This window comes from Marmota marmota, unplaced genomic scaffold (assembly GCF_001458135.2).
Source record: "Marmota marmota marmota unplaced genomic scaffold, marMar, whole genome shotgun sequence".
In the NCBI taxonomy this organism is placed as follows: domain Eukaryota; kingdom Metazoa; phylum Chordata; class Mammalia; order Rodentia; family Sciuridae; genus Marmota; species Marmota marmota.
Window position 1 is genome coordinate 23,081,464 of NW_026000142.1, and position 26,991 is coordinate 23,108,454.

The following is a 26,991-nucleotide window of genomic DNA, read 5'->3' on the forward strand; positions in this document are numbered from 1 at the left end:
ATTCCCCCTCTTCCTTTCCGGTGTCCTAGGAACTCCTGGTTTTGAGTTGCTCCTCTTCTCAACTCCGTCCCCCATGTGTTTGGGCTTCCCTGAAGTTCTAGGACCTCACACCCAGTGACCCGCCTTGGCAGCCACCGCCTGCTGCCGCACTTTTGACGAAAAGATGAAGCATTCTAGCCCATGAAAAGTGTAAGACCTAGAACAGATAACAGACATTTATTGAAAGGAGTTCTTTTTAAAGTAGAGTTGGAAACACCTCCTCCGTTAAATTATTGGGTTATACAGGTGTCCCTTCTTGCAGTCTTGTGTTTCTTTGAGGAGGCAGTTATTCACAATTAGGCAAGCAGGAGGGTTTATACTCTTAGTTCAGGCAGGGGTTATCTATTCGTACAGAAAACAGCAGTCAGATTTATTGGTAGTCAGTTTTGAAGAGAAGTTATCCCCAGTAAGTTTAATATAGTGTACTTGAAAAGCACATTCAGTTGTAGTCCAGTTAACGTGCTGAGTCTCATCATTCAGAATAAAGTTCTGATTTGTGAGGGTAAACATAAGTTTCTTAGTGTTTTCCCTAATGGATATAAAATCCATTAGGGAAAACACTATATAACACTATATAAACACTATATAAAATCCATTAGGGAAAACACTGTTGTATTAAAATCATTTGTATACTTACCTTAATCTCTTCTGCTCTATTGTAAACCCCTACGCCCTCTTTTTTTTTTTTTTTCTTGGTACTGGGGATTGAACCCAGGGGCCCTTTACCACTGAGCACATATACTCAGCCCCCATCCCTTTGTTACTTTTTGAGATGTTGTTTCTCTGAGACTCAGAGATCTCTCAAGTCGCTGGTGTGCACCACCACGCCCTCCGTAAAATCCTTTTTTAACTCCACAGTGTTAATAGCCCTATCTTACATACAGTAGGTGCAGAAAGATTTTTTTCAAATTGAACATTCCTGTAAGTGTATTATAAAAGGTTAAAAGTTCTAAATTGTTTTTTTCTGTTGAGTATTTTTGTTGACTTTTCATGACAATCTATATACTTTTTTTTGTCAAAATTAAGGATATTTTCAGGACTAGATTGTGTTGAATCCTTTAGGTTAGGTTCCCTGTCTAATACATCTTTGTTTTTTAATTGAAATTCAATTTAACCAAGTTTTGAGCTCTTGTAAGACTAACTGTCTCCATTTTTTTATTCTCAAGTAGCTCACCATCTAGTAGGGGAGAATGGGCCGGGGTTGTGGCTCAGTGGTAGAGTGCTTGCCTAGCACGCATGAGGCTCTGAGTTCAATCCCCGGTACCACATTAAAAAATGAACAAATAAAATAAAGGTGTTGTATCCATCTACAATGAAAAAAAAATTTAAAAAGTTAATAATCTTGTTGAGCTCTAAAAGTAAGTATTATAATAGTGTTGTAATAGTAGCATTAGAACTGTGTACAAAGTAAACCATTAGTTCAGAGGATGATAACTAGAGGTTAGGGATTGGTCAGGCAGTGTCCAGAAAAACCTTTCTAGGATTAGTTGTGTTTTTTTTCCCAGTGATTACATATGTTTTATTTTTTAAATCAGACATTGTAATTATACATAGCAGTGAGTTCATTTTGGAAAAAATCATACAAGCAAGAAATTTGATTTTAATCCCCATTCTTTCCTCCCTTTGGTCACCCACTTCCTCCCCTATTCTCCCTCTTCTACTCAAATGATCTTCCTTTCATTACTTGATTTATTTTTGATTGGTACTTTCTACATATACATAAAGGTGAAATTCCCCTTGGTACATTTAGATATGCATATAACGTTATTTCGTTATATTCATTCCTTCTTTCCTATTCCCATAATTTCTCCCTTCTTCTTGTTCTCTTCCTTCTCTTCTAGTGATTTTCCCTATATATTTACGATATCTGAACACCCCTGTCCCCCAACAACTGTCTTTCCTTTACTTTGTTCTAGTTTCCCCATACCAGAGGAAACATTCCACCTTTGATTTTCTGAGTCTGGCTTATTTCATTTAGCATGATGTTCTCCATTTCCATCCATTTACTGACAAATGCTATGATTTCATTCTTTTTTATGGATGAATAAAACTTGATTGTGTATATATTCCACATTTTCTTCAACAGGCATTTGGGCTGATTCTATAATTTGGCTATTGTGAATGGTGCTGCTATAAATACTGTAGTGACTATATCGCTGTAATATGTTGATTTTAGTTCTTTTGGATAAATATTAAGGAGTGGGTTAGCTGGGTCATATGGTAGTTCCATTCCTGATTTTTTTGAGGAATGGCCATACTACTTTTCAAGTGGTTGTACTAATTTGCAGTCCCACCAGCAATGTATGAGTGTATCTTTCCCCCTACATTTTTGTCAGCTTTTACTATGATATATGTTCTTGATCTTTTGTGTTCATGATCCATTCAGATCATTCTTGATCTGAATAGAGTGAGATAAAATCTTATTGTAGTTTTGGTTTGCATTTCTTTGATTACTACAGATGTTGAACATTTTTTTTTTTCATATATTGTTGGCCATTTGTGTTTCTTTTGAGAAATTTCTGGCTGGGCATGGTGGCGCACGCCTGTAATCCCATCAACTCAGGAGGCTAGGCAGGAGAATTGCAAGTTTGAGGCCAGTCTCAGCAACTAAGGCCCTGAGCAACTTAGTGAGATGCTGTTTCAAAATAAAAAAGTAAAAAATAAAAATAATGGCCTGGGGATATGGCTTAGTGTTAAAGTGCATCTGGGTTCAAGTCCCGGTACCAAAAAATTAAAAATAAATAAAAAATAAAAACCAACAAACCCAACCAAGTAAACAAAAAGCAAGAGAAAGAGAGGGAGGGAGAGAGAGAATTTCTGTTTATTCTTTTGCCCATTTATTGATTGGGTTATTTGGTTTTCTGGAATTGAGTTTTTTTTTTTTTTTTTTTTAAGTTCTTTATCTCTTCTGGATATAATCCCCTGTTAGAGGAATAGCTGGCAAAGATTTTTTCCCATTCCATAGGTTCTCTTTTCTTAATAATTTCCTTTGCTGTGCATAAGCTTTTTAATTTGATGGCATCCCATTTATTGATTCTTGTTTTTATTTCTTGAGCTTTAGGCATCTTGTTAAGGAAGTCAGTGCTTGCCACTTTATGATGGATTGTTGACCCTGTTTTTTTTTTGAAAAGAGAGAGAGAGAGAGAGAGAGGGAATTTTTTAATATTTATTTTTTTTTAGTTTTCTTTATTTTATTTTTATATGGTGCTGAGGATCGAACCCAGCGACCCGTGCATGCCAGGTGAGCGCGCTACCGCTTGAGCCACATCCCCAGCCTGACCCTGTGTTTTCATCTAGCAGTTGCATTGTTTCTGATCTAACTCCTAAGTCTTTGATCTTTCATGTTTCTTTCAAGTCTTTCATGTTTCTCTTCCTTTTTTCCTGAGCATTCTTTAGTCTCTGATTTATATTATTTCCTTTATCCATCTCCGAATTTTTGGTGTCCCCCCCACCTGCTTCTAAAGCCTATTTCCCCTATTTCCCTGTTTATTTTTTATTTTTCTGCATTCAAAAATTTTTTCATAAATCATCTACTCTTTTTGTTAGCCATCTTCTGAATTATAGAACTACATTTTCAAATGTGTACTGGAATTTCTGTCTTAATAGTGAACAAGCAGTACCAGTTCTACATATGAAAACCTACACATAAACAAATAGTACAAGTTCTACATATAAAAAAATGAAGTAGATTTTTTTCTTCTACTTCTCTCTCCTGATTTTTTTCCTCTGGTAGATTCTGTTTCCATTTATTATATGTAGGTAGGTAAAGCCTGCGTGTTCCTTATGTAGATTATGAATTCCTTGGCGGCTGGTGTTTGTTTATGTTCATCTTTGCATATTTAATATCTAGTGGTCTAGCTTAATGCAAAACTGAATTCCCTATTTCAGTTACTTAATCAAGAAACTTGGAAATCATCCTTGATTTGCTGCATCTAATAGCCCATTTTCAGCTTTTCACTAAGTCCTAAACAGTGTGTTTATCTGATTATTTGTTACTCTTATCACTTCCTTGACATTCTTAGTGACACTATCATTTATGCCTTCCTTATGTCACTTGGGCTATTACCATAGTACTGTACTTTACTGTACTTTGTGGCTCTACTTTATGGGTGGCATACCGGTTATCTATCGCAGTAGTAAATCAGCTTTCTGGGAAAATAGAAAAGGTCCTTATTTTATAGTATCTGCCTATTTCCATAGTGTAAATACCCTCCCCCTGGTCAATTTTAAGATATGCACATGTGATGTCAGCTGGCTTACAGAATTCCTGAAAATGTAATAGCTTGCTGCCACATGGCAACAAGAGCCAATTATAGCAAACTGTTGTGTAACTAATCCCTTTTTAGTCATCCTCCATACCACTGCCAAGATTATTGTTCTAGAACACAAAGCTGACAGTGCTCCTTCTTGTCTTCAAAACTTTAAATGGGATATAATTTGACTATTTTGGGTATCTTAGAGGCCTCTTTTCAAACTGCCTTCCAACTTCATCTCTCATTCTTTACCCTTTCTGCCTAGCAGATACATTCTATGATGTAGACATATCAAAGTTAGTATTTTCCATATTTGTTAAAACATGCCATGGTACTTGCTGTTGCTAAGTCTTCCATTTGCTTGAAATGGCCTTTTCCAATTTGTCTGTCTGAGAACCACTGGGCAGATTGGAAGGAAATGTGGTTCTGAGAATTAAGGCCAAAATAGCAGTATTCTTCTTTTACTTCACTTCATTTTGAGAGTAGTCAAGAATATGAGTCTTTGCTTTTAGCAGAATAATACTTTCAGTTGATATACAGATTAATTAACTCAACCAATGCTGCACATCTGACCATGTGTCCCATTTTTTGGGGGATATAGTAGGAAACAACACAATGATCTTATCCTCATGGATCATACATTATAGTAGGTATAAACATGGATCATACATTACAGTAGGTGTAAACAGCTCAAGTGTTATTAAATACTTTGTTTTGCTTGTTGGTTTGTTTTGCTTTATAATGTCTGTCAAGGCAGCCCTATCTCTATCTCACATACAGTTAGGAGGCTGCGGTATATATCTACCCTGAGATCATTTTTATGATTTTTTTTTGTTTGGGGGGGGTACTGGGAATTGAATTCAGGGGTATTTAACCACTGAGCCACAAGACCTTTTTGTTTTTCATTTTGAGACAGGGTCTAAGTTGCTGAGGCTGGCTTCGAACTCACTATCCTCCTGCCTTAGCCTCCCAAGTTGCTGGGATTATAGGCATGTGCTGCTATGCCTAGCTCTGTATATCTACTTTTATGTTTTATTTTCTCCACTTTTTAAATCACTCACAAATTTGTGGGTTCTTTATAGAAAGTTATCTTTTTAACACATAGTATCAGTTCTTTTACCTATTTACTTATTTCGCCTGGAAATCCTAAATTTCAGTAACACTTATAAGTTTCCTTGCCTATTTCTCTTAAAATTCAAGATTCACTTTATTATAACAGTATTCATGCACTGATCTAGAAAGATCTGAGGCCATACATATTATATATACATAGCCAATTTTCCTGTTGTGTTCTCCCTGGCAATGACCTTGTTTTCTTGGAAAAAAGACTATGGTTGGTAGTTATGTTTCAATATTTTACTCAGTGTTTTCCTTCCTTTTGATTCATTAAAAAAGTAAGCATTTAACAGTATAGCAGAGTGGTTCAGAACTTGGGCTCTGTACTTAGACTTCCTGGTTTGAAATTGCAGAGAGTAATGTTGGATAAGATGCAGGCCCTGTCTGTGCTTGTTTATCATCTGTGAAATGGGGAAAAGGATAGCTCCAACAGGGTAGCGCAAGTATTGAATGAGTTTGTATATGTTAAGTACTTAAATCAGTGCCTGGCATGTAGTGGACTTGAGTATTCTCACTGCTCTTCAGCTGTTGCCTGCTCCACTCCTTCCTCATTATTATAGGGAAGCATTTATTACAGATCCCAGTGTACAGGAAGATGTCAGAATATGTTAGTTATAATTGTTGTGTTTAATAACTGTGCTTTAGGACAGGATATATAGAGTTGTCCTGATTTTTTTCCTCCAGAGTGTTATAGTGACTTTTTAAATGAAGACTTTGATGTGAAGACTTATACTTCCCAATCTATTCATCAAGCTGTAATTGCTGAACAACTAGCAAAACTTGCCCAAGGGATCAGTCAGTTGGATAAAGAACTACACCTACAGGTAATTCAGTTCTATTGGATCATACAGATTATTCAGCCTAATATGATAATTTAGCCTTTTTGTAGAATCATTATTGTTAAATTTAAGTGCATGTTTGTATGAATAAATGCATATCTTACCGGTGACTTATTTTTCAAACTACATTTTTGCTTTTTGCAGAGTTTTCCGTATATACCTAAAACGTTTTATTTATTCTTACTGTTTACCACATAAATTGATGTGCAATGACTATAATGAGCAAAAAAAAAAAAATTAGAATGTCTTTGATTAAAAATAATAGAAAATGGAATTTTAGAAAGAGAATAATGAGAAAAATTGGGATGTTATGTTGTGTTTGTAAACACAAAGGTAAAAAAAACCTTTACTGAAATTAAAGAAAGTTGATAAATATGATAAATATTGTGGTGGGTAGAATACAACCGGAACAGTTAGGAGATGGGTCTTAATTTCTGATGTGTAGTTAACTGAATTTCATATCATTTATCATCTTTGAGTTTTTTTTGTTTGTCTTTTAAATCTATGAAATGGGTTGGAATGACTAAGAGGAGGAGATTGCAGTAGATAATCTTGTAGGTTTCTTCCTCTTGTACAATTCTGTAATTTTTTTTTGGTACCCGGGATTGAACTCAGGGGTGCTGGACCATTGAATCACATCCCCAGCCCTATTTTGTATTTTATTTAGAGACAGGGTCTCACTGAGTTGCTTAGTTAGTGCCTCACTTTTGCTGAGGCTGGCTTTGAACTTGTGATCCTCCTGTCTCAGCCTCCCGAGCCATTGTGATTACAAGTGTGCACCATTGTACCTGCCAATTCTGTAATTTTCATAGGGTAGTTTTACTATATGTTTCTGGTATTGCATTTTGCTTGAATAGGGACTTAATAAATAATTTTTTAGATAATGAAAAAAATATGCAAATAAATGGACCATGTACCATGAGACATGTCTACTTAAACTTTTTGGGTCTTAGTTTCTTAAATAAAATAGCAGGTTAGAGGATTTGTATGACTTTCTAATGTTACTTTAACTTAAAATTTTTTTATTATATACAGTTCAATATTTATTGATAAATATTTAGAAGACATTTTTAATTGTCATGTTTTGTGTCAGGCTGTGGGGATAGAGAAATGAATAGAACACATTTCCTGACTTTCCAGGGACTCTTAGATCAGTGGCAGACAGACAGAAGTAAAGGCGAACAGATGAGGCATATTTTAATTAGAATAGTACAAGGTGTTTGTGAGATAAGGGAGAATGTAGTTAACTGTGCATGTAGTTCTAAGGTGTTGGCATTTTGCAAGAGTCATCTGAAATTATTTCTGCCTGCTTATGCTTATTTTGTCTATTTTTGCACATACTACATTCTCTGTAGGAATCAGTATGAATTTAAAATTTAACATTTCATAGATAGGACAAGTTACACTGTTAAGTTTAGGATGTGAGAGGAAATCTCTGAATTATAGTATGAGATCTGAACATGCTATAAGTGGTGTTTTTACAGAAGCAAAATTGAGATAATACTAATTGATAAAATAAATACAATAAAATTAATTTGTCAGTGAGATGATTAATATTGCAAAAGATTTACTAGTAGTTAGGGCATGAGGAAAATTCAGATGTCTTCTGGTAACCTCAGAGGTTAAATTAGACTAACACTTGGATAGGAGAGGAAGAGACTTGATAGAATGACAGTGATATCTGAAATAGGACAAAGTGGAGGGTGTCAATGAATGAATCTTTGCTGATTAGGAACTTAAGTTTACCAAGATAGCTTTAGTTCTTTGTAGATACAAATAAGAAATTTTTTATTCATTGGAATTAAGTGTAAAAAATGATAAGGATTTTTCATTCTAAAGATTTGGATAATTTCTTAATGTTCTTCGGAATCGCTTGCCAGTGAATTTTAACTTTTTTTTTTTTTTTTTTGGTACCAGGCATTGAATCCAGAGGTGCTCATCCACTGAGCCACATTTCCCAGCCCTTGTTATATTTTTTTTACATTGAGACAGGGCCTCACCACGTTGCTTAGGTCTTATTAAATTTCTGAGGCTGGCCTTGAACTTGCAATCTTCCTGCTTGAGCCTCCTGAGCTGCTGGGATTATAGGTGTGTGCCACTGTGCCCAGCATGACCTTTAACTCTTAACCTTCTTTACTTTTGTTGTGGTCATCTACACTGCCCTAATTTTCTTATATAAAAATGTCAGTCTTCTGTAGGGAAGAGAATTTGCTGTGACACCAGGAAACTGGAAGCAGGGATATATTTAAGTATAGATAGGCACCAAGCGCCTTATCTGTCCATATTAGGATATAGCTTTGACAGTACTAAATTAAGTTCAAGAACTAAGAAAACCTGATGTTTGAAAACATTCTTTAAAGAGAAAGAAGAATAACCTGTCAAGAACTAGCTGATTTTTCCATTTTTGGTACAACTCCACTTATGTGTTTCATTAGGGAAACCAGGGGCTTCCTATGGTCTGAGAGTTCTTATTTCTGAAGAATTAATGTAATGTGTTGAAGGTTAATCCCCAATGTAATAACATTAAGAGTTGAGGGAGTTTTGGGAGAGTAGTAGGGCCCTTATTAGTGAGGGCCAGGGGAGCTGTTCAGGTTTCCTACCATTGAAGACACAGAAGGCACCGTTTATAAGGAATGGGTGTTTACTAGACACCACATTTGCCTGCACCTTGATCTTGGACTCAAAGAACTCCAGAACTATGGACAATAAATCTGTGTTTGTGAAATTACCAGTCTGTGGTATTTTGTTTAGCACCCCAAATAGACTAAGACAGAGCTAGTGAAAAGTCAATATTTCCTCCTGTTCTATTAAACTATAAACAGATGTAGGTGTTCCCACTAGTAACTTATTTTAAGCACACTTCCACAACCTCATAACCTTCATTTGTATTAGTATTTGTCCCATTTATACACCAAGAAAGAGCTTCAGTTCTTTATTGTGGTAACCAAGAAAAATGCATTATAGAGCAATTGTTGATTATTCATTCTTCATTTTCAGGTTGTTGCAAGACATGAAGATTTACTGGCACAAGCAACAGGGATTGAGTCTTTGGAAGGTACAGTTTATCAGTTACCACAGATTAAGTATGTTCTTGGGGAAGTTAAGAACCTTTAAGTGCAGATAGACCTAATATTAGAAATTGAGATGGGATAGAGTGGAGAGGATTATGCTTTTTGATGGCGTTGGGGTGGGGCAGAAATTAATCTTGGGCATCTCAAATTTAACGTAGCAGAGTTCAGGGCTCAAAATTGTATGTGTATGTGTACGTAGTTTGCTACAAAGAAAATCAATGTATATATACATATTTATATATGTGCATAATATGTGCATATGTACATAAGTATACACACATATGTATATATCAATATTTTATTGAACAGAGAGTATTTAAACATTGGGATTGAATGAAATCCCCAAAAGATTATAGATGGAGTAGAGAAGATTTCTGAGAATCAAGTCTTGGGAGGTACTCCAACATGTAGAGATCTAGCAGAGGAAGGAAGAGTAGGATCAACAAACTCAAGGGTGTGATGACTTGAAGCCTAGAGAAAAATGTATTTTAGGGAGGGAGTGATGAAGTATGTCTGTGACCCTAAAGACAAAATTGACTATTGAATTTGGCAACTTGGAGATTTCAGGTGGCCTTGAAAAGATCTATTTCAATGGAGTATTAGTGAAAACTGAGTAAGAGTAGATTGTGAAGAAAATAAGATGTAAGGAAATGCTGACAACCAAGACAAGTAGGGGAATGAACCATGAAACCAGCAAAAAGAAAGGAAAAAAAATAATCCTCAGGTCCTTTTTGGATTCTGTTGGACTGAACCATATTAATGTATTATTGTATGCTGATAGTAATGTTTTATTAGTTCTAATGTTACTTTATTTAGAATATGAAAGGATGTCTATACTTAAATTTATTTAGATTACTATGTTTTAAAAATATGTCTGTGCCAGTTGAATATAGAAACTGAGTTTTAAAGAGTAGAATTCAAAATAATTGAATCACAATAATGGAAAGCCTAAATAATGAAGTTTAAGTTCTCTCTGAAAACACTAATGATTTTGTAATTTTTTCATCATGTTGTAAACCTGGATTATAAAGGCAGTAATATGCTTGCTGTCCATATTTATTTGTATAATACATAATTCATTAATTCAAAAAATATTTATCATGGGGCTGGGGATGTGGCTCAAGTGGTAGTGCTCTCACCTGGTATGCGTGGCCCGGGTTCGATCCTTAGCACCACATACAAACAAAGATGTTGTGTCCGCCAAAAAAACCTAAAAATAAATAAATATTAAAAAAATTCTTTCTCCCCTCCCTCCCTCCCTCTCTTTAAAAAAAAATATTTATCGTGTACCCGCTAATGATTCTGAGTTAGGCTTTGGTTATATAGTAGGGAATGAAAAAGATACTTTCCTTAATATCAAGAATTTATATCCTGGCAGGGGAGTAAAACATTAAACATATACAACTAAATATGTAATTACTTAATATAATTGTGCCATAAAGTAAAAAATATAATATTGTATAAAAGTGAATAAAAAAGGGAATCTAAATTAGTAGGGGATCTTGTTAGTAATTGTTTCTGTTAAGCACAAGTCTTGAAGAAATAGTGGGAATTATCTTATAGGAAATTAAGGGCTAGCTAGAGTAAGTACTCCATTTCCAGATAATGTGGGATCTAACAGACCAAGCTATGGACTATAGTTTTAATATAATAGTGAAGAGGAGACCACAGACGGGTTTTAAGCAGAAGAATACTATGATACAATTTGAACTTTTGAAGATTTCAAGGCTTTGTTTTTATAGTAGTAAAGTACATGTAATAAAATTTACTATTTTAACCATTTTAAAGTATACAAATTAGTGGCATTAAGTACATTTACAATGTTCAAGAACTGTACCACTACCTAGTTCAAGAACTGTTTCACCACCCCAAATGAAAACCCTATACTCATTAAGCAGTCATACTCAGGTCCCTCAGATTTCTTTTGTGGGGTAAGCATTGAAGGGGGAAGCTAGTTATAGGTTTTCATAACAGTGCAAGTAAAAGATATTGATCGGTTGCTTGGATTAGGATGGTGGCAGAAAATGTTAAAATTAGATTTGTATATATATTAATTTTATTTAATTAATTTATTTTTACCCAGTGTGAATCCTTGTACTTATAATGCCAATATAAGTTGTTGTTTTCCCAGGTGTTCTTCAGATGATGCAGACAAGAATTGGGGCTTTACAAGGAGCTGTGGATAGGTACTGTTATTCATTTTATAAATATATGGTATGAAATTATTTGTTTATATTTTGAAAATGATTCTTTTTTTTTTTTTTTTTTGTGGTGCTTGGGATTGAACCCAGGTACTTGTGCATGTGAGGCAAGCACTCTACCAACTGAGCTATATTCCCAGCCCTTTGAAGATGATTTTATTCTTATTTCTCTTTCTCTTTTTTCCTCTCTTAGGATGAAAGCAAAAATTGTGGAGCCATACAATAAAATAGTAGCCCGCACGGCACAATTAGCAAGGCTTCAGGTAGGTTCTCACTTTTATTTTTAAAAAACTTTATTATTATTATTTATGTTGTTTTTATAAATTTTATTTCTACAAACTTTATTATTATTATTCATGTTGTTTTATAAATGTGCTTATTTAAAGAATATATATCCTGCAGAAATAAAAGAATTGGATAGAACATGAGAGAAAAGGGGACGAAGTAATAAATAGCCCTAGAAGATATCCAGTTTAAAAAAATATAAATCCAAATTATTTAAGTGAATTATTTTAATTCTCGTTATTGCTGTTTAATAAATCATTTACTGTTTTATTTTCATCTTCAATTTCTTTCATCAATTTTTATGGTTTTTGTTGTATAGATCTTTTACCTACTTAGTAAATTTTGTTCCTAAGTATTTTATTTCATTTTTGTAGCTGTTAAAAATTGGACTATTTTCTGGATTTACTTTTCATTTTCAGTGTTCAGAAATACTACTGATTTTTTTGAGAATTTTTTAATATTTATTTTTTAGTTTTCGGTGGACACAACATCTTATTTTATTTTTATGTGGTGCTGAGGATTGAACCCAGCGACCCGCGCATGCCAGGCGAGCGCGCTACCACTTGAGCCACATCCCCAGCCCAATACTACTGATTTTTGTATGTTGGTTTTTGTATCTTGCAACTTTATCAAATTCATTTTCTGTTTTTGGTGAAATATCAAGGGTTTTCTACATATCAGATCATATCTGCAAATAGGGATGATTCTTCCTTTTGGGTTTGGATGCTTTTATTTCTCTTTCCTCATATCTCTGGCTAAGACTTTCAGTATTGTGTTGAATAGGAGTGGTAAGAGTAGATATCCTTCCTCTGTTCCTGATCTTAGAGAAAAAGCTTTGAACATTTTACCAGTGAGTACAATGTTACCTTTGGTATTGTATATGTATTATATATGGTCTCTATTGTGTTGAAGCACACTCTTTTGAGAAGCACACTAATTTGTTGAGAGTTTTTTTTAAATTATGAAAGGATGTTGAATTTTGCCAAATGGCTTTTCTGCACCTGTTGACAGGATCAAATGTTTTTTTTTTTCTTCAATGTGTTAATGTGGTCAATCACTTTCATTGATTTGTATATGTTGAACCATCGTTGTATCCCAAGGATAAATACCCTTTGGTCATTGTAATGATCCTTATAATATGCTGTTGAATTTGATAGTATTTTGTTGAGAATTTTGCATCTATATTGATTAGGGATATTGACCTGTAATTTTCTCTTCTTGTAGTGTCTTTGCTTGGCCTTGGTATCAGGGTATGCTAACCTCAAAAAATGAGTTTAAAAGCATCCCCTCCTCTTCTGTGTTTTGAAAGAGCGAGAACAATTGGTGTTAATCTTTAAATGTTTGTCAGAATTTCATCAGTGAAAGTGTTAAGTTCCTGAACTTTGCTTTGATGGGATACTTTTTATTATAGATTCAATTTTGTTACTTATTTTTGGTCTGTTCAGATTTTGTTTCCTCATGATTTAGTCTTGGTAGGTTGTATATGTCTAGGAATTATTCAATTTGTTGCTCTATAATTGTTCATAAATTACAATCCTTGTATTTCTGAGGTATCAATTGTAATTTGAGCCCTTTTTTTCCCTTAGTCTAACTAAAGTTTTTTTGAATTTGTGTATCTTTTCAAAACATCAGTTCTTAGTTTTGTTGATTTGAGGGGCAGTTCTGGGGATTGAACTCAAGGCCTCATGTATTGCTAGGTGTGAACTGAACTATACCTCAGTTGATCTTTCCTATTTTTTTTTCCTTATACCTTTATTTATTTATTTATTTTTATTTTTTAGGTGTAGATGGACACAACACAATGTCTTTATTTTTTTTTATGAGGTGCTGAGGATCAAACCCGGGTCCCGCCTGTGCTAGGGGAGCGCTCTACCGCTGAGCCACAATCCCAGCCCCTATTTATTTATTTTTATGTGGTACTAAGGATTGAACCCAGTGCCTCACACGTGCTAGGCAAGTACTCTACCACTGAGCCACAACTCCAGTGCCTCCTATTATGTTTCTAATCTTTTATTTTTTCTATTTCTGCTTTGATCTGTATTATTTTCTTTCATCTAATAACTTTAGTCTTAGTTTTTTTTTTTCCTAGTTCTTGAGATTTAATGTTATTAGCTCATTTGAAATGTTCTATTTTGATGTGGGTGTTTATTGCTATAGAATTCCATCTCAGAATTACTTTTGCTTTATCCCATAAGTTTTGGTATGTTGTGTATTGTCCATTTTTGTTTTTCTAGAGATATTTTAAAATTTCCCTTTTAATTTCTTTTTTTGATCCATGGTTGTTTGGGATCATGCTGTTTAATTTCCACATTTGTAAATTTTCCAGAATTTAACCTGTTATTGATTTCTAGTTTCATATCATTGTGATCAGAAGAGATATTTGGTATAATTTTAGTTTTCTTCTATTTTTTAAGACTTGTTTTGTGGCCTAACATATGATCTATCTTGAGGAGTGTTCCTTTGAACTTGAGAAGAATATATATTCTGCTGCTTTTGGATGGAATGTTCTATAAATGTCTGTTAGATCCATTTGGTGTACAGTGTGGTTCAGGTCTGCTATTTTTTTTACTTCTTGGTGATCTGTACATTGCTTAAGGTGGGGTATTGAAGTCCCCTATTATTTGGCATTTCTCTCTCTCTCTTGCTCACTCAATTGATAGATTGGTATTAGCTTTAAATATTAAGGTACCTCTATGTAGCGTGCATATATAATTATGGTTGTTATGTCATCTTACTGAATTGACCTCCTGTATCTTTATAAAATGATTTTTGTCTCTTTTTATGGTTTTTGGCTTATAGTCTGTTTTATCAATATAGCTGTAGCTAGCTCTTTTCTCTTTAGTTTCCATTTTTATTTTCTACTTCTTCATGTTCCTCACGTTCAGTCTGTGTATATTCCTAAAAGTGAAATGAGTGTCTTAGGGAACGCATAGTTGCGTCTTTTGTTTTTGTAAAAAATTTATTCAGTCACTGTGTCTTTTGACTGTGATAGTTGACTGTGATACTGTTGTTACTTTGTTGATTGTTTTCTGTTTCTTTTGTGGATCCTTTACTCCTTTCTTGCTGTCTTTCTTTGTGATAAGGTGATTTTAAAATTTTTGAGATATTTTGATTTCTTTTCATTTATTTTTTGGGACTCTAGGGATTGAACCCAGGGCCTTCTGAATGCTAAACCCATGTTGTACCACCGAGCTGCATCCCAAATCCTCTTATTTTTTATTCTTTTAATGTATCTATTAACAGATTTTGATGATTATCATGAGACTTTCGTAAAACACCCTATATTTATAACAGGTTATTTTACACTGATCACAATTGAACTTTGCACAAAACCTTTTTATTTACTCCACCTTGAATTTTATATTTTGATGTACCCATATATATCTTATTATTGCATATTTCTTAAAAATTATTGTAGCCATAACTTAATTGTTTCCTCTTTTAACCTTCCTGCTAAAGATACATGTGACTTGCATACCACCATTACAATATTAACGTACAGTAGTTCTCCATCATCTATTGTTTGGATTTCTGTGGTTTCACTTGTCGGTGATCAACTATGGTCCAAACATATTAATTGGAAATTTTCAGAAATAAACAATTTATGTTTTAAGTTGCACATTGTTTTAAGTAGCAGGATTAAATCTTGTACTATTCTGCTCCATTCTGTGCAGGATATGAATTATCTCTTTGTCCAGTATATCCATAGTGTATATGTTATACACACCTTTTAGTTACTTAGTCTCATCAGATTGACTGTTATGACATTGCAGTACTTGTATTTGGGGTACATTTCTATTAAGGCATTCAACAGGAATTCTCAGACTGTATTCCTCATGGATAATGGGACTGACTATGTGTTCTGAATTTGAATGCGTACTTGCTTTTATCAGTGCTTTCTATTTTCATATATTTTCATGTCACTAATTATCATCTTTTGTTGAAAAACTCCCTTTAGCATTTCTTGTAAGGCAGTCTAGTGGTGATTTACTTTCTCAGCTTTTGTTAGGGAAAGCTATTTTTTTCCCTTAATTTCTGAAGGATAGTTTTGCTGATAAAAGTATTTTTAGTTGGCAGTATTTTTCTTTTAGCATGTTGAATTGATCTCTCCTGGCCTGTATGGCTTCTGCTGGAAAATCTGCTTTTTAGTTGTATTGAAATTCCTTTGTATACAATATACCTCTTTGCTCTTGCTGCTTTCAAGATCTTGTTTTTATCTTTGATTTTTCAAGTTTATTTTGCTCTGGTCTTGATTGGGTGAAATTGATTGGGGATCTTTGAGATTCCTGTCCCTGGATGTTTGTCTTTCCTAGAATTGGTAAGCTTGTCATCTTTTCTGCCCATTTCTCTGCCTCTTCTGGGCTACATTGGTGTGTTTGATGGTAACTACTATAAGCTTTTTTTGCTTTTTAAAATTCTTTTATCTTTATATTTGTCTGATTCAGTATTTTTAAATAACCTGTCTCTGAGATCACTGATTCTTTCCTTTGCATGATCAAGTCAGCTATTGAAAATGTATGGACATTTTCTCATTATTGTGTTCTTTTTTATAGTTTCAATTAATTGTTGAAATTCTCATTTTGTTTTTTTGTCCTTTCTCTCATTCCATTTAGCTGTGTTTTTTGGTTGCTTTCTGAGCTGCTTTAAGGTGATTATTTTGAATTCTTTGGAAGTATGTAAATCTCTGTTCCTTAATTGTTGGTTATTGGTGCTTTATTTTGTTTTCTTTGATGGTTTCCCTGATTATTAGTGATCCTTGTTGCCTTGTGTTGGTATCTGCACATTTAAAGAATTAGGGACTTATTCCTGTCTATGCAGACTATATTTGACTGGGAATGCCCTTCTGCATTGAGCCTGTTCAGAGATTGTGGGTAGAGCATCTGGTGTGGTTCAGGTGCAGGCTTGTTGCTTTGGTACCTGGTCATCAGTTGGACAAGTTTGGCTTCAGGGTCCAAAGCATTGGGTCTGGAGCCTATGTCCAATGAGGAAGGTCTTTGAGATCTTTTCAGATTTTGGGGATCTTTGAGATTCCTGTCCCTGGATGTTTGTCTTTCCTAGAATTGGTAAGCTGTTGTCATAAATTTTCTGCCCCTATTTCTCTGCTTTTTCTGGCCTACATTGGTGTGTTTGATGGTGTTTCATAACTACTGTAAGTTTTTTGTTTTTGATGAAAGAACAAACAAGGCTTGTCGTTGGAGCAAATGCCCGTTTATTGAGGAACAGCTCTGCATATTTATAGAGCCAGGGGTGGTTTGACAGTTGGCATGGGGTGCTTTTTGATTGGAGGGTAAGGATCAGGTGAGCCAGCAGGGCTAGTCTGATTGGTGGGTAGGATCAGGTGAACCAGCAGGGCTCACCATTGTACGGCTCTTCTTGGGGTATGGGGAAGTTAGTCTTTGGAGCCAGGGCGACTCTCAACAGTTTTTAAATTTATATCAGCTTGGGTCTGCTGGTTTAGGCCTTCATCCTGGGTCCATAGTGCTAGGCTAGCTCCCACTGTGGTGGATCTGTTGACTCAGCTTTACTCTTACATGCCTGGAGCCTGTATTTGTGAGGGCCAGCCTGAAACCTATGTCCTTGGACACTGATCTGATACTGGGACTGACTCTGAGCCTGAATCTGCAAGATGAAGCTAAGTGCTAGAACATTCTGGTACCCAGATCCTCTGGGACAGATTTGAAACCTGAATCCATGGGGGTGGCCTGGATTTGTGGTGAGTCTGGGTTGTAAGTCTGTGGGTTGGGCCTTTGTCCTGAGTCTACTAGGGGTAGCCTGGGGCATGAATGAATCTATAGGGGAGTTTCTGGACCTCTTTTATATATAGTATTGGCCTGGAATGTATGTCCATGAGGGTTGGCCTGGAGCTTGGGTAATAAGGACAGGTCTAAGTTATGGCTTTGTGACTCGGTGTTGTGTTCTACTGGCATGGGCCTAGACACTTGGTCTGCTGGAGCAGACTGGGATGCTGGGCTTGCTGAAAAGTGGGGCCACAGTGGCAGATCTAGAATTTTTCTCTGGTGTCTGGCTTTATGTCTGAGGCTATAGATGCCTATCTGGTATTGTGGTGGGCCTGAACTGGGGCCACATGATCTGGTTTGGAGCACGATGCTGCAGGGGCTTGCCTGATTCTAGTGTCTGTGGGTGCTAAGCTGATGCAGAGGGCAGACTTGAAGCCTAGCTAGGTCTGTGGTGTGTCTGGTGCTGAATTAGTCCTGGAGATAAGTCTGTAATGCTAACTTGGATTCTGGGCCACAGGGTTTGGCTTATTGCTCGAATAGACCCAAAATATGGGGCTAGTCAGAGACTGGGTTTTTGGGGTATTAGCCTGGTGGTGGGATGGGTCAGGAGGCCTGGTCTGCAAGTGCTGGCACAGAATGTGGGATATTAGGGTTTGTCTGATACTGGCTTTCACTGTGGAATGCTTGCTGTTAGGGTCCAAGCCACAGTCCAGTACTCATTTCTTTCTCTGTCCCCCTCCTAGAAGATATTTTTGTGTCAAGGTGCCTGGGGTGAAGAAAGGGTACATGGCCATTTCTATTAATGTGGCATTTCTTATTTCTGTGCTATACTCAGATGCTGTAATGTCTCACCTGCTTTTCTTTCATCTTGTGAAGGTATTTTTGTGCTTGGAAAAATTATGCAAATTATTGTGGCTGCAAGCTGAAATGCTGGAGAAAGGGCAATAATAAAATAGATATTGAAAAAAGCATCCTGGTTCTGTCGCAGATGTAAGGATAGCCAAACTGGAGTTTTGGATATCAGCTGTTATGGATTTGAGCCAAATCATCTTCTTTGTGGTCTGTAGAAATCGCTTTAGTTAATCTCTCTGGAATCCAAATCGGCTGCTGTTCTCCCTGTGGAAACACACAAACAGACCCCCGACTCCAGACAATTACTGGGTCAGGACCTTTCCATTGTCCTGTTAGAATATCCTTCCAAAGTACCTTGGGCTTATGTACATTTTTTGGACACATATGCCTTTCCGCAGCACTAAGTCCTGATGAATCCAAATTTAAAAAGTTTAGAGTAAAAAGGGTTATTTTAAGTTTATCTTTGGGGAATATATACCCCTTCCCAATTCCTTCTTTTTGCTTTAATAAGTACATTTTAATAGTTTGATGAGCTCTTTCAACTATGCCTTGTCCCTGTGGATTGTATGGGATTCCTGTTATATGAGTAATGCCAAATGTTGAGCAAAATTGTTTAAAAGAGGTAGAAGTATAACCAGGGGCATTATCTGTTTTTAACTGTTTTGGAACACCCACAGTGGCAAAATTTTGTAAGCAATGAGCTATAACATCTTTAGTTTTTTCTCCGGCATGAAGGGAGCCCATCAAAAATCCAGAAGAAGTATCAACTGTAACATGCAAATATTTTAATTTTCCAAATTCTGGCAAGTGTGTGACGTCCATCTGCCAAATATGGTTAGGTATCAATCCTCTAGGATTGACTCCAAGATTAACTTGTGGTAAAAAGGTCACACAATTTTGACATTGTTTTATTATTTGTCTAGCTTGTTCCTTAGTTATTTTAAAACGCTTTTGTAAAGTATTAGCATTGACATGGAACTTTTTATGAAAATTTATAGCTTCTTCTAGTGTAGAGAAAATATGTATGTCATGTGTAGTTTTATCTGCTAAATCATTGCCCAAACTAAGGGCTCCAGGCAATCCTGTATGTGCCCTGATATGTCCTATAAAGAATGGATCTTTTCTGTCCCAGATTAGACTTTGTATAGTGGAAAGCAAAGAGAAAACAGTAGAAGAAGGGGAAATCCTACCAGCATCTTCAAGAGATACTATAGCATTAACTACATACTGACTATCAGAAAATAAATTAAATACAGAATCTTTAAACATCACAAAAGCTTGTAAAACTGCATTAAGCTCTACCTTTTGAGCTGATTGTTTGGGTACTAAAAATGTAAAAGTTTGATCAGGGGTAACTACTGCTGCTGTACCATTATTTGACCCATCAGTGAATATATTTGGAGCATTCATGATAGGTGTTTTTCTTGTCATTTTTGGAAAAATTACAGGATGCAATGACCAAAAAGACAATAAAGGATTAGATGGTAAGTGGTTATCAAATGAAACATTAGATTTGCACATGATTATTGCCCAAGTATTTAACTCATTAGCTAACTCATCAATTTGATTCATAGTATATGGAGTAATAATTTTATTGGGAGAAATTCCAAACACTCCCTTTGCTGCTTTTATTCCTTTGAGTATTAATTGTCCTACAGCCTCAGGATACCTAGTAAGAATAGTGTTAGGAGAATAAGATAAATGTATCCATAATAATGGACCTTCTTGCCAAAATACTCCTGTAGGAATATTTTTTGTTGGTAGTACAATAAATAATAAAGGCAAACTTATATCAATTCTATCCAAATGCATATTTTCCATATATGTTTCAATGATTTTTAATGCCTTTCTTGCTTCAGGCGTTAACATTCGGGGTGAATTTGGATCTGATGGACCTTTTAGGATATCAAATAAAGGTCCCAACTCTCCTGTTGGTATACCTAAATAAGGCCTTATCCAATTTATGTCTCCTAATAACTTTTGAAAGTCATTAAGTGATTTGAGTTGATCTACTCGTATTTGAATTTTTGGTGGACGGACCATGGTTGAGGATAATAGAACTCCTAAATAATTAATTGGAAAATTTAATTGTACTTTATCTATTGCTATCTCTAGATTATAATTTTTTAATAAGTTTGTAAGTGTGGCATAACATTCTAGCAATGTGTTTTTATCTTTGTGTGCTAATAATACATCATCCATATAGTGAAATATTTGTAGTTCAGGATTTTGATTTCTAAGTGGCTGGATTACTTTGTTAACATAAATTTGACACATAGTTGGGCTGTTAGCCATCCCTTGAGGGAGTACTTTCCATTCATATCTCTGATCAGGACCTTCATGATTCAGTGCAGGGATAGTAAATGCAAAACGTGGACTATCCTCAGGATGAATTGGAATTGAAAAAAAACAATCTTTAATATCTATAACTAAAACATACCAGGTTTTTGGCAAAGCAGACAATTGAGGAATCCCTGATTGAGCAGGTCCCATAATAACCATCTCATTATTAATGGCTCTTAAATCTTGCAATAATCTCCATTTACCAGATTTCTTTTTGATGACAAAAATGGGAGTATTATGGGGAGATACAGAAGGTTGTATATGTCCTTCTGCTAATTGTTGTTTGACCAGGTCATGGGCTGCTTGTATCTTTTCTTTAGTCAGGGGCCACTGAGGAACCCATACTGGTCTTTCTGATTTCCAAGTAATTTTTATTGTCTCAGTGGCCCTTTCTGAAAATCCAACCCATGTCTGTCTGTTCCTTGATCTATTTGTATTGGTGCTGCTATACCTTGTTCTTGTTTTTCTAATCTTTTTCCTTTCCTAAAACCTTGTCTAGTCATAATAGTGGGTGCATTTTGGTTGATGTTATTTGTTAATGTCAAACCTAATTGATCTAGGACATCTCGTCCCCATAAATTTACGGGAAGATGATCCAATACATATGGCTGTATAGTTCCTTCACATCCTTCAGGATCCTTCCAATCTAATACCATTGCACTTCTATGGGGATTAGTCGCCACTCCTAGGCCTCGAAGCGTTTGAGTGGCTTGTTGTAATGGCCAATGTTTTGGCCATTCTTGACGAGAGATGATGCTAAGGTCTGCACCTGTATCCAGTAGCCCATTAAATTCATGTCCTTGAATATTTAGTTTTAGCATGGGGCGAGAATCTAAATTTAAAGAAAGCATAGCCCAATCTACACCTGTGGAGCCTAATCCCTTGGAACCTCTTTCTACAGTACGACTGGAAAATTTATCATGTAGGCTGGGTATTATTAGTAACTGTGCTATTCTATCTCCTGGTGAAATTACTGATATACCCTTTGGAGAACTGGCTATAATTTTTATTTCACCTTCATAATCGGGATCAATTACCCCAGGACTTATCATAAGTCCTTTTAGAGTAGAAGAGCTGCGTCCCAATAATAAGCCTACTGTTCCTTTGGGAAGAGGTCCTTTCACCCCTGTGGGAATGATTTGAACTCCCATCTCTGGAGTTAGTACTGCTCTGGCGGAGGCGCAGATGTCCAACCCTGCGCTCCCTCTGGTTTGTCTGATGAGGGATCTGATGGACAATGTGTCCTGGGCACTACCCTGATGGGGTTGCTGGGTTCCTCCAGTGCTCCGTATATTTGTGGTTTTGGGCCCCGGAGCATTGGGCCCCCCTGTCCATTTTTTGGCAATGGAGCCCGATGCCTTTCTCCACGATATCGTGGATAAACACCTGGTCCTTGTTCGTTTTTTGATAATGGAGTACCCTCTATGGTGGTTTGAGAACGGCATTCATTAGCCCAATGTCTCCCTCTACGGCATCGTGGGCAAATACCTGGTATTCTACTCCTTTGATACCTAGTTTTGTTAAACCCTCCTCCAATGGGGCAATTCCTTTTAAAATGTCCTGTTTGTTCACAATTGTAGCATGTTCTTGGCCTGGCATCTAAAGCCTGTTTTACTGCAGCTGCCACAATTTGCCCTTGTTCATTAATGTCTCTGGCATCTAAAGCCTGTTTTACTGCAGCTGCCACGACTTGCTCTTGTTCATTAATGTCTCTACATAATTTAATATATGTGTTTAAATCTTCATGTTTCCATGGTCTAATGATATCTCTGCACCAACGATTCGCTTGCTCATAAGCCAGGTGTTTTAGTAATGGCATTGCTTGTTCTGTATTCCCAAAAACTCTGGTAGCTGTTTGAATAAGCCTATCTACAAATTCAGCATAAGGTTCATTAGCTCCTTGTATTACCTTAGATAATTGACCTTGTAAACCTCCATGTCCTTGTAAAGTCTTCCATGCCTTAATTGCATCTGCAGCAATTTGTGCGTATACACCAGGATCATATGCAATTTGTTGCTGCTGATCCTCATAAGGTCCCTTTCCTAACAACATATCTAGATTTCTCTGAGGATAACCAGCTGCTGCATTTCGCCTAGCCGTCTCCTTGCAAAATTCCTCATTGGCAACCTTCCATAACAGGTATTGTCCTCCATTTAGCACAGCTTTACACATATTAGCCCAATCTGCTGGCGTCATGTTCAAGTTGTTAATGGATTCGACCATGCTTACAGTGAAGGGTGCTTGAGGACCATAGGTTGTTACAGCCTCTTTTAGCTGCTTCACTGTTTTGAAATTTAAAACTTGGTAAAATCGCTGCCCTCCTGCCTCAAATACAGGGCATGTTAATATTTGAGATCTTGTCTCAGGATCCCAACTATCAACTGCGGGGGTTGGGGACCTCCCAGCATATGGAGGTGGCCTTGTTAGTTGGACACTTACGTCCTCTGGTGATAGAAAGGTGTTAGTAGCAGTCTCCTGTTGTAACTTTCCCCCTGATGGCTTTTTCTGTTTTACACTTTCTTTCTCTGTCTGACTAGCTTGAGAGGCCTTCTCTTTTACTTGAATCTTTTCCTCTGTCTGACTAACTTGAGAGACCTTCTCTTTTACTTGAATCATTATGTCTTCTTCTTCCTCTACCATTGTCTGAACTGAAGGCTTTGGACTAAGCAAACAAGATATGAACGTCCACAATGGCAATGTGCCAACTGGCAGAGTCCCTGGGCTTTTCTTTTCTATTCTTTTTAAATCTTCACCATGATGGTTCCATTGTGATATATTTAACAACTCCTCCTTAAAAAGCCATGGGCTACATTTTTGTATTGTATCAACGTATGCCCTGATTGTTCTTGATTTTACTGAGATGCCTCCTTCCTCTAACAATTTACTTAACACTCTTTCAGTTTGTTTTTTACTAATTTCTGATCCCGTATTTCTACTATAATACAACCCAACAAGATAACGCCAAACAAAACTGAAACAGAGTGAAACAAAATTGGAACAACACAAAATCATTATAATAGCCTCCTGAAATGTCCATCCGTCCTTTCTCCCTATCTGTTCCTCAGATGTGAGCGGTTTTTCTTCCGTCTCTCTCATCTCCAGGGACAGGCAACTTAAAACAAAAGTGAAGCAAAACAAAAGAGGAATCTTAAAATGGCTACCCATCCTCTCGCCCTACCCTCAGGGGGGAGCAGTTTACCTTATCACTTACCCTCAGTCGCTCCCTGTGCGAGCACCAAATGCCGCAGTCTGGCTGGGCACAATTCAGGAGCCACTTTCAAAAGAAACGAACTTTATTTTTAGAACCACACACGCCAAACAAAACCGCTCCTCAGGAAAAACCCTCAGAGCCCAACTGCCACCACTGGCTTCCCACAAACCTCTCTCTCAACCACAAGCCTCTCCACCTCCCACAATCCTCCTGCTCTTGGGGCCGATTGGCTGGGTCGCATGGGCGGAGCCAAAAAAGTCCCCCAATGAGTAGCTCCGTGGTCTGAAAGGGCAGGGAAACAGCCCAATGAGCATCACTGCAGAGGAGCCAATGAGCTAGATGTTGCTGGGGCACTGTGAGCCAATCATCAGCTCGCAGTCTGAAAGTTTGCTGGAGCCCCTTAGGCTGTGGCTCTCAACAGCTGGAAATTATGTTATCTTGCCGACATAATTCTTCAACATCTCGTGTTGATTTTTTTTTTGTTTTTTTTATGTTATCTAAAACTGCAGTACCCAACTTTTTGAAAATAGTATGCCTTTAAAAAATGATTCATCCATGTTGATTGTTTAGTTGCTTAATTTTTATTGCTGTAGAATATTCTGCTGATTTCATATAAATGGATCATACATTTGAGGCATTTTATGTTTGGCTTCCTTCATTTGGCATAGTATTTTCAAGATTTATTCATTTTGCAGGATAGATCATTCATCCTTTTTTAAAGACTAAATAGTATTTCATTGTGTCATTATGCCACTTTTTGTTTATCTATTGGCTGATGGATATTTTTTCTGCTTTTTAGCAATTATAAATTAAGGCTGCTATGAACAAGGTTTGTGTCTAATTTTTTTTGTATGGACATATTTAAAAAAATTCTCTTGGATATGTTTATTCCTAAGAATATCTATGACAGGTCATATAACAACTCTATGTGTAACATTTTGAGGGATGCCAAACTGTTTCCAAGGCATCTGCACTGTTTTCTATTCCCATCAGGAATGTGTGAAGGTTCTAAGTTTTCTATTTCTTTCCAACGTTTTTCTTTTTAATAGAGCAGTTGTATTGGATGTGGAAAAAGTATCTCAATCCAGGTATAGATACTCATCCCTGTAATCCCAGCAATTTGGGAGGCTGAGGCAGGAGGATTGTGAGTTCAAGGCCAGTCTCAGCAACTTATAGAGACTCTAAGCAACTCAGCAAGATCCTGTCTCTAATAAAATACAAAAAGAGGCTAAGGATGTGGCTCAGTGGTAAAGCACCTCTGGGTTCAATCCCCAGTACCTAAAACAAAACAAAACAGAAACTCATTGTCATTTTAATTTACATTCTCTAATAACTAATGATATTGACTGTGTCTTATTATGCCTATTGACCACTTAAATATGTTCTTTGGAGGAACGTCTATTCAAACCCTTTGCCCATTTTTAAATTGGGTATCTGTCCCTCTTCTTCCCTTTGTGTTGGCTTTCTGTTACTGTAAGAAATCTCTAAGAAGTCAGATTTTAAAGAGAAAAAGTTTATTTTTATTTTTGATCATAGTTTTGGGGGTATCACCATGACTGGTTGGCCTCATTGCTTTGGGCCTGTGGTGACACAGCACATAATGGTGGGAGTGTATGGTAGAGGTCATTCACCTCTTGGTGGGGAAGTGAAGAAGGGAGAGAAAGACACCAGAGTTGTATAGCCCCCTTGAAGGCATGTCCCCACTGACTTAAGGTCTCCTACCAATTCCTACCTCTTGAAGTTTTCTACCACCTTTCAATAGCACCAACTTGAGAACTCACTCAACAGGCCCTGGGGGACACTCCACAACCACACTATATCACTTTTCCATTCTTCCTTATAGAATTAATTCTTGTTAGTTTTTTTCATGTAGAAGATGTCATCCCATTGTATTCTGGCTTCTAAATGAGTTATGAGAAACTGTCATTATGACTATGATCTGCTGTTTCCTTTGGCTGCTGCTGCTGCTGCTGCTGCTGCTGCTGCTTCTTTTTTTTTTTTTGGTGATACTGGGGATTGAATTTAGGGGCACTGTACCACTGAGCTATGGATGTGGCTCAGTGGTAAAGCACCTCAGTCTTTTTATTTTGTATTTTGAAATAGGGTCTGGCTAAATTGTTGAAACTGGCCTCAAATTTTCGATCCTCCTGTCTAGCTCTCAAAGTCACTGACATTACAGTCATGTGCCATCGTACTCAGCTCCTTTGGCATCTTTTAAGATCTTCTTCCTTTTTGATTCCTTTCAGTATCAGAAAGTGGTTTCTTTTATTCATCTCATTTGCAATTCGTTTTCTATGTTCATTGTATGAATTTGTCTCCTTTATTTCTAACCCGTGGTTTCTTCAAGTCTGCACTGTTATGTTTCTTGAGATTGTGATTAAATTTACGCTCAAGGGCTGGGGGTTTGTCTCAAGCAGTAGCACTCACGCCTAGCATGCGCGGGGCGCTGGATTCAATCCTCAGCACCACATAAAAATAAAATAAAGATGTTGTGTCCACTGGAAACTAAAAAATAAATATTAAAAAATTCTCTCTCTTTTTCTCTCTCTCTCTCTCTTTTAAAAAAAATTTATGCTCAATTATTGTTATTTAAGTTCTTTACCCCCTTTATTTTATATTTTTGTTTCTCCCTGCTGTTTTCTGAAGTGTTTTTTTTCCTTCCCTCTAAATTAGATGATCTTCCATTCCATTAATTCTTTCTTCAGCAACTGATAGATTGTGGATAAGCTAATAATCTAAGTAATACTATTTTGCTAAATCTTGGTCATTATTTAATTTTTATTTATTTTTTTCTTTTTCTTCATTGTGTAATTTTTTAGAAGTTCTATTTTTTTCTTTTCCTAAAATGCTGCATCAATTCTCATATTTCCTGTTTCTTGAACATATTCTATTGAGGTTTTTTGTTATCTGAATTCAGTAGGACAGTGTTATTGGTTTTTACAAATTTATCTTAGTGCTGTTTGTTGTGTTTTGCTATGGGTTATTTTACTTGAGAGATCTTTTTTTTTTTTTTTTTTTTTTTTTTTTTTTTTTTTTTTTTTT

The 26,991-nt window shown here is 36.3% G+C and overlaps 1 protein-coding gene across 5 annotated transcripts in view; it reads left to right on the top strand.

Moving 5' to 3' along the window:
• Positions 1–26,991, top strand: part of Cog5 (component of oligomeric golgi complex 5) — a 360,858-nt gene that overhangs the window by 381 nt on the left and 333,486 nt on the right. For 3 of the 5 annotated variants that reach the window (XM_015488339.2, XM_048786107.1, XM_048786106.1), the window contains exons 2-5: positions 6,093–6,232; positions 9,245–9,302; positions 11,450–11,504; positions 11,713–11,782. In XM_015488339.2, coding sequence (XP_015343825.1) covers positions 6,093–6,232; positions 9,245–9,302; positions 11,450–11,504; positions 11,713–11,782 — 323 coding nt within the window. Of the gene's footprint in view, positions 1–29; positions 190–6,092; positions 6,233–8,295; positions 8,336–9,244; positions 9,303–11,449; positions 11,505–11,712; positions 11,783–26,991 lie in introns of those variants that run through there. The other 2 variants (XM_048786108.1, XM_048786109.1) reach the window with 2 other exon arrangements.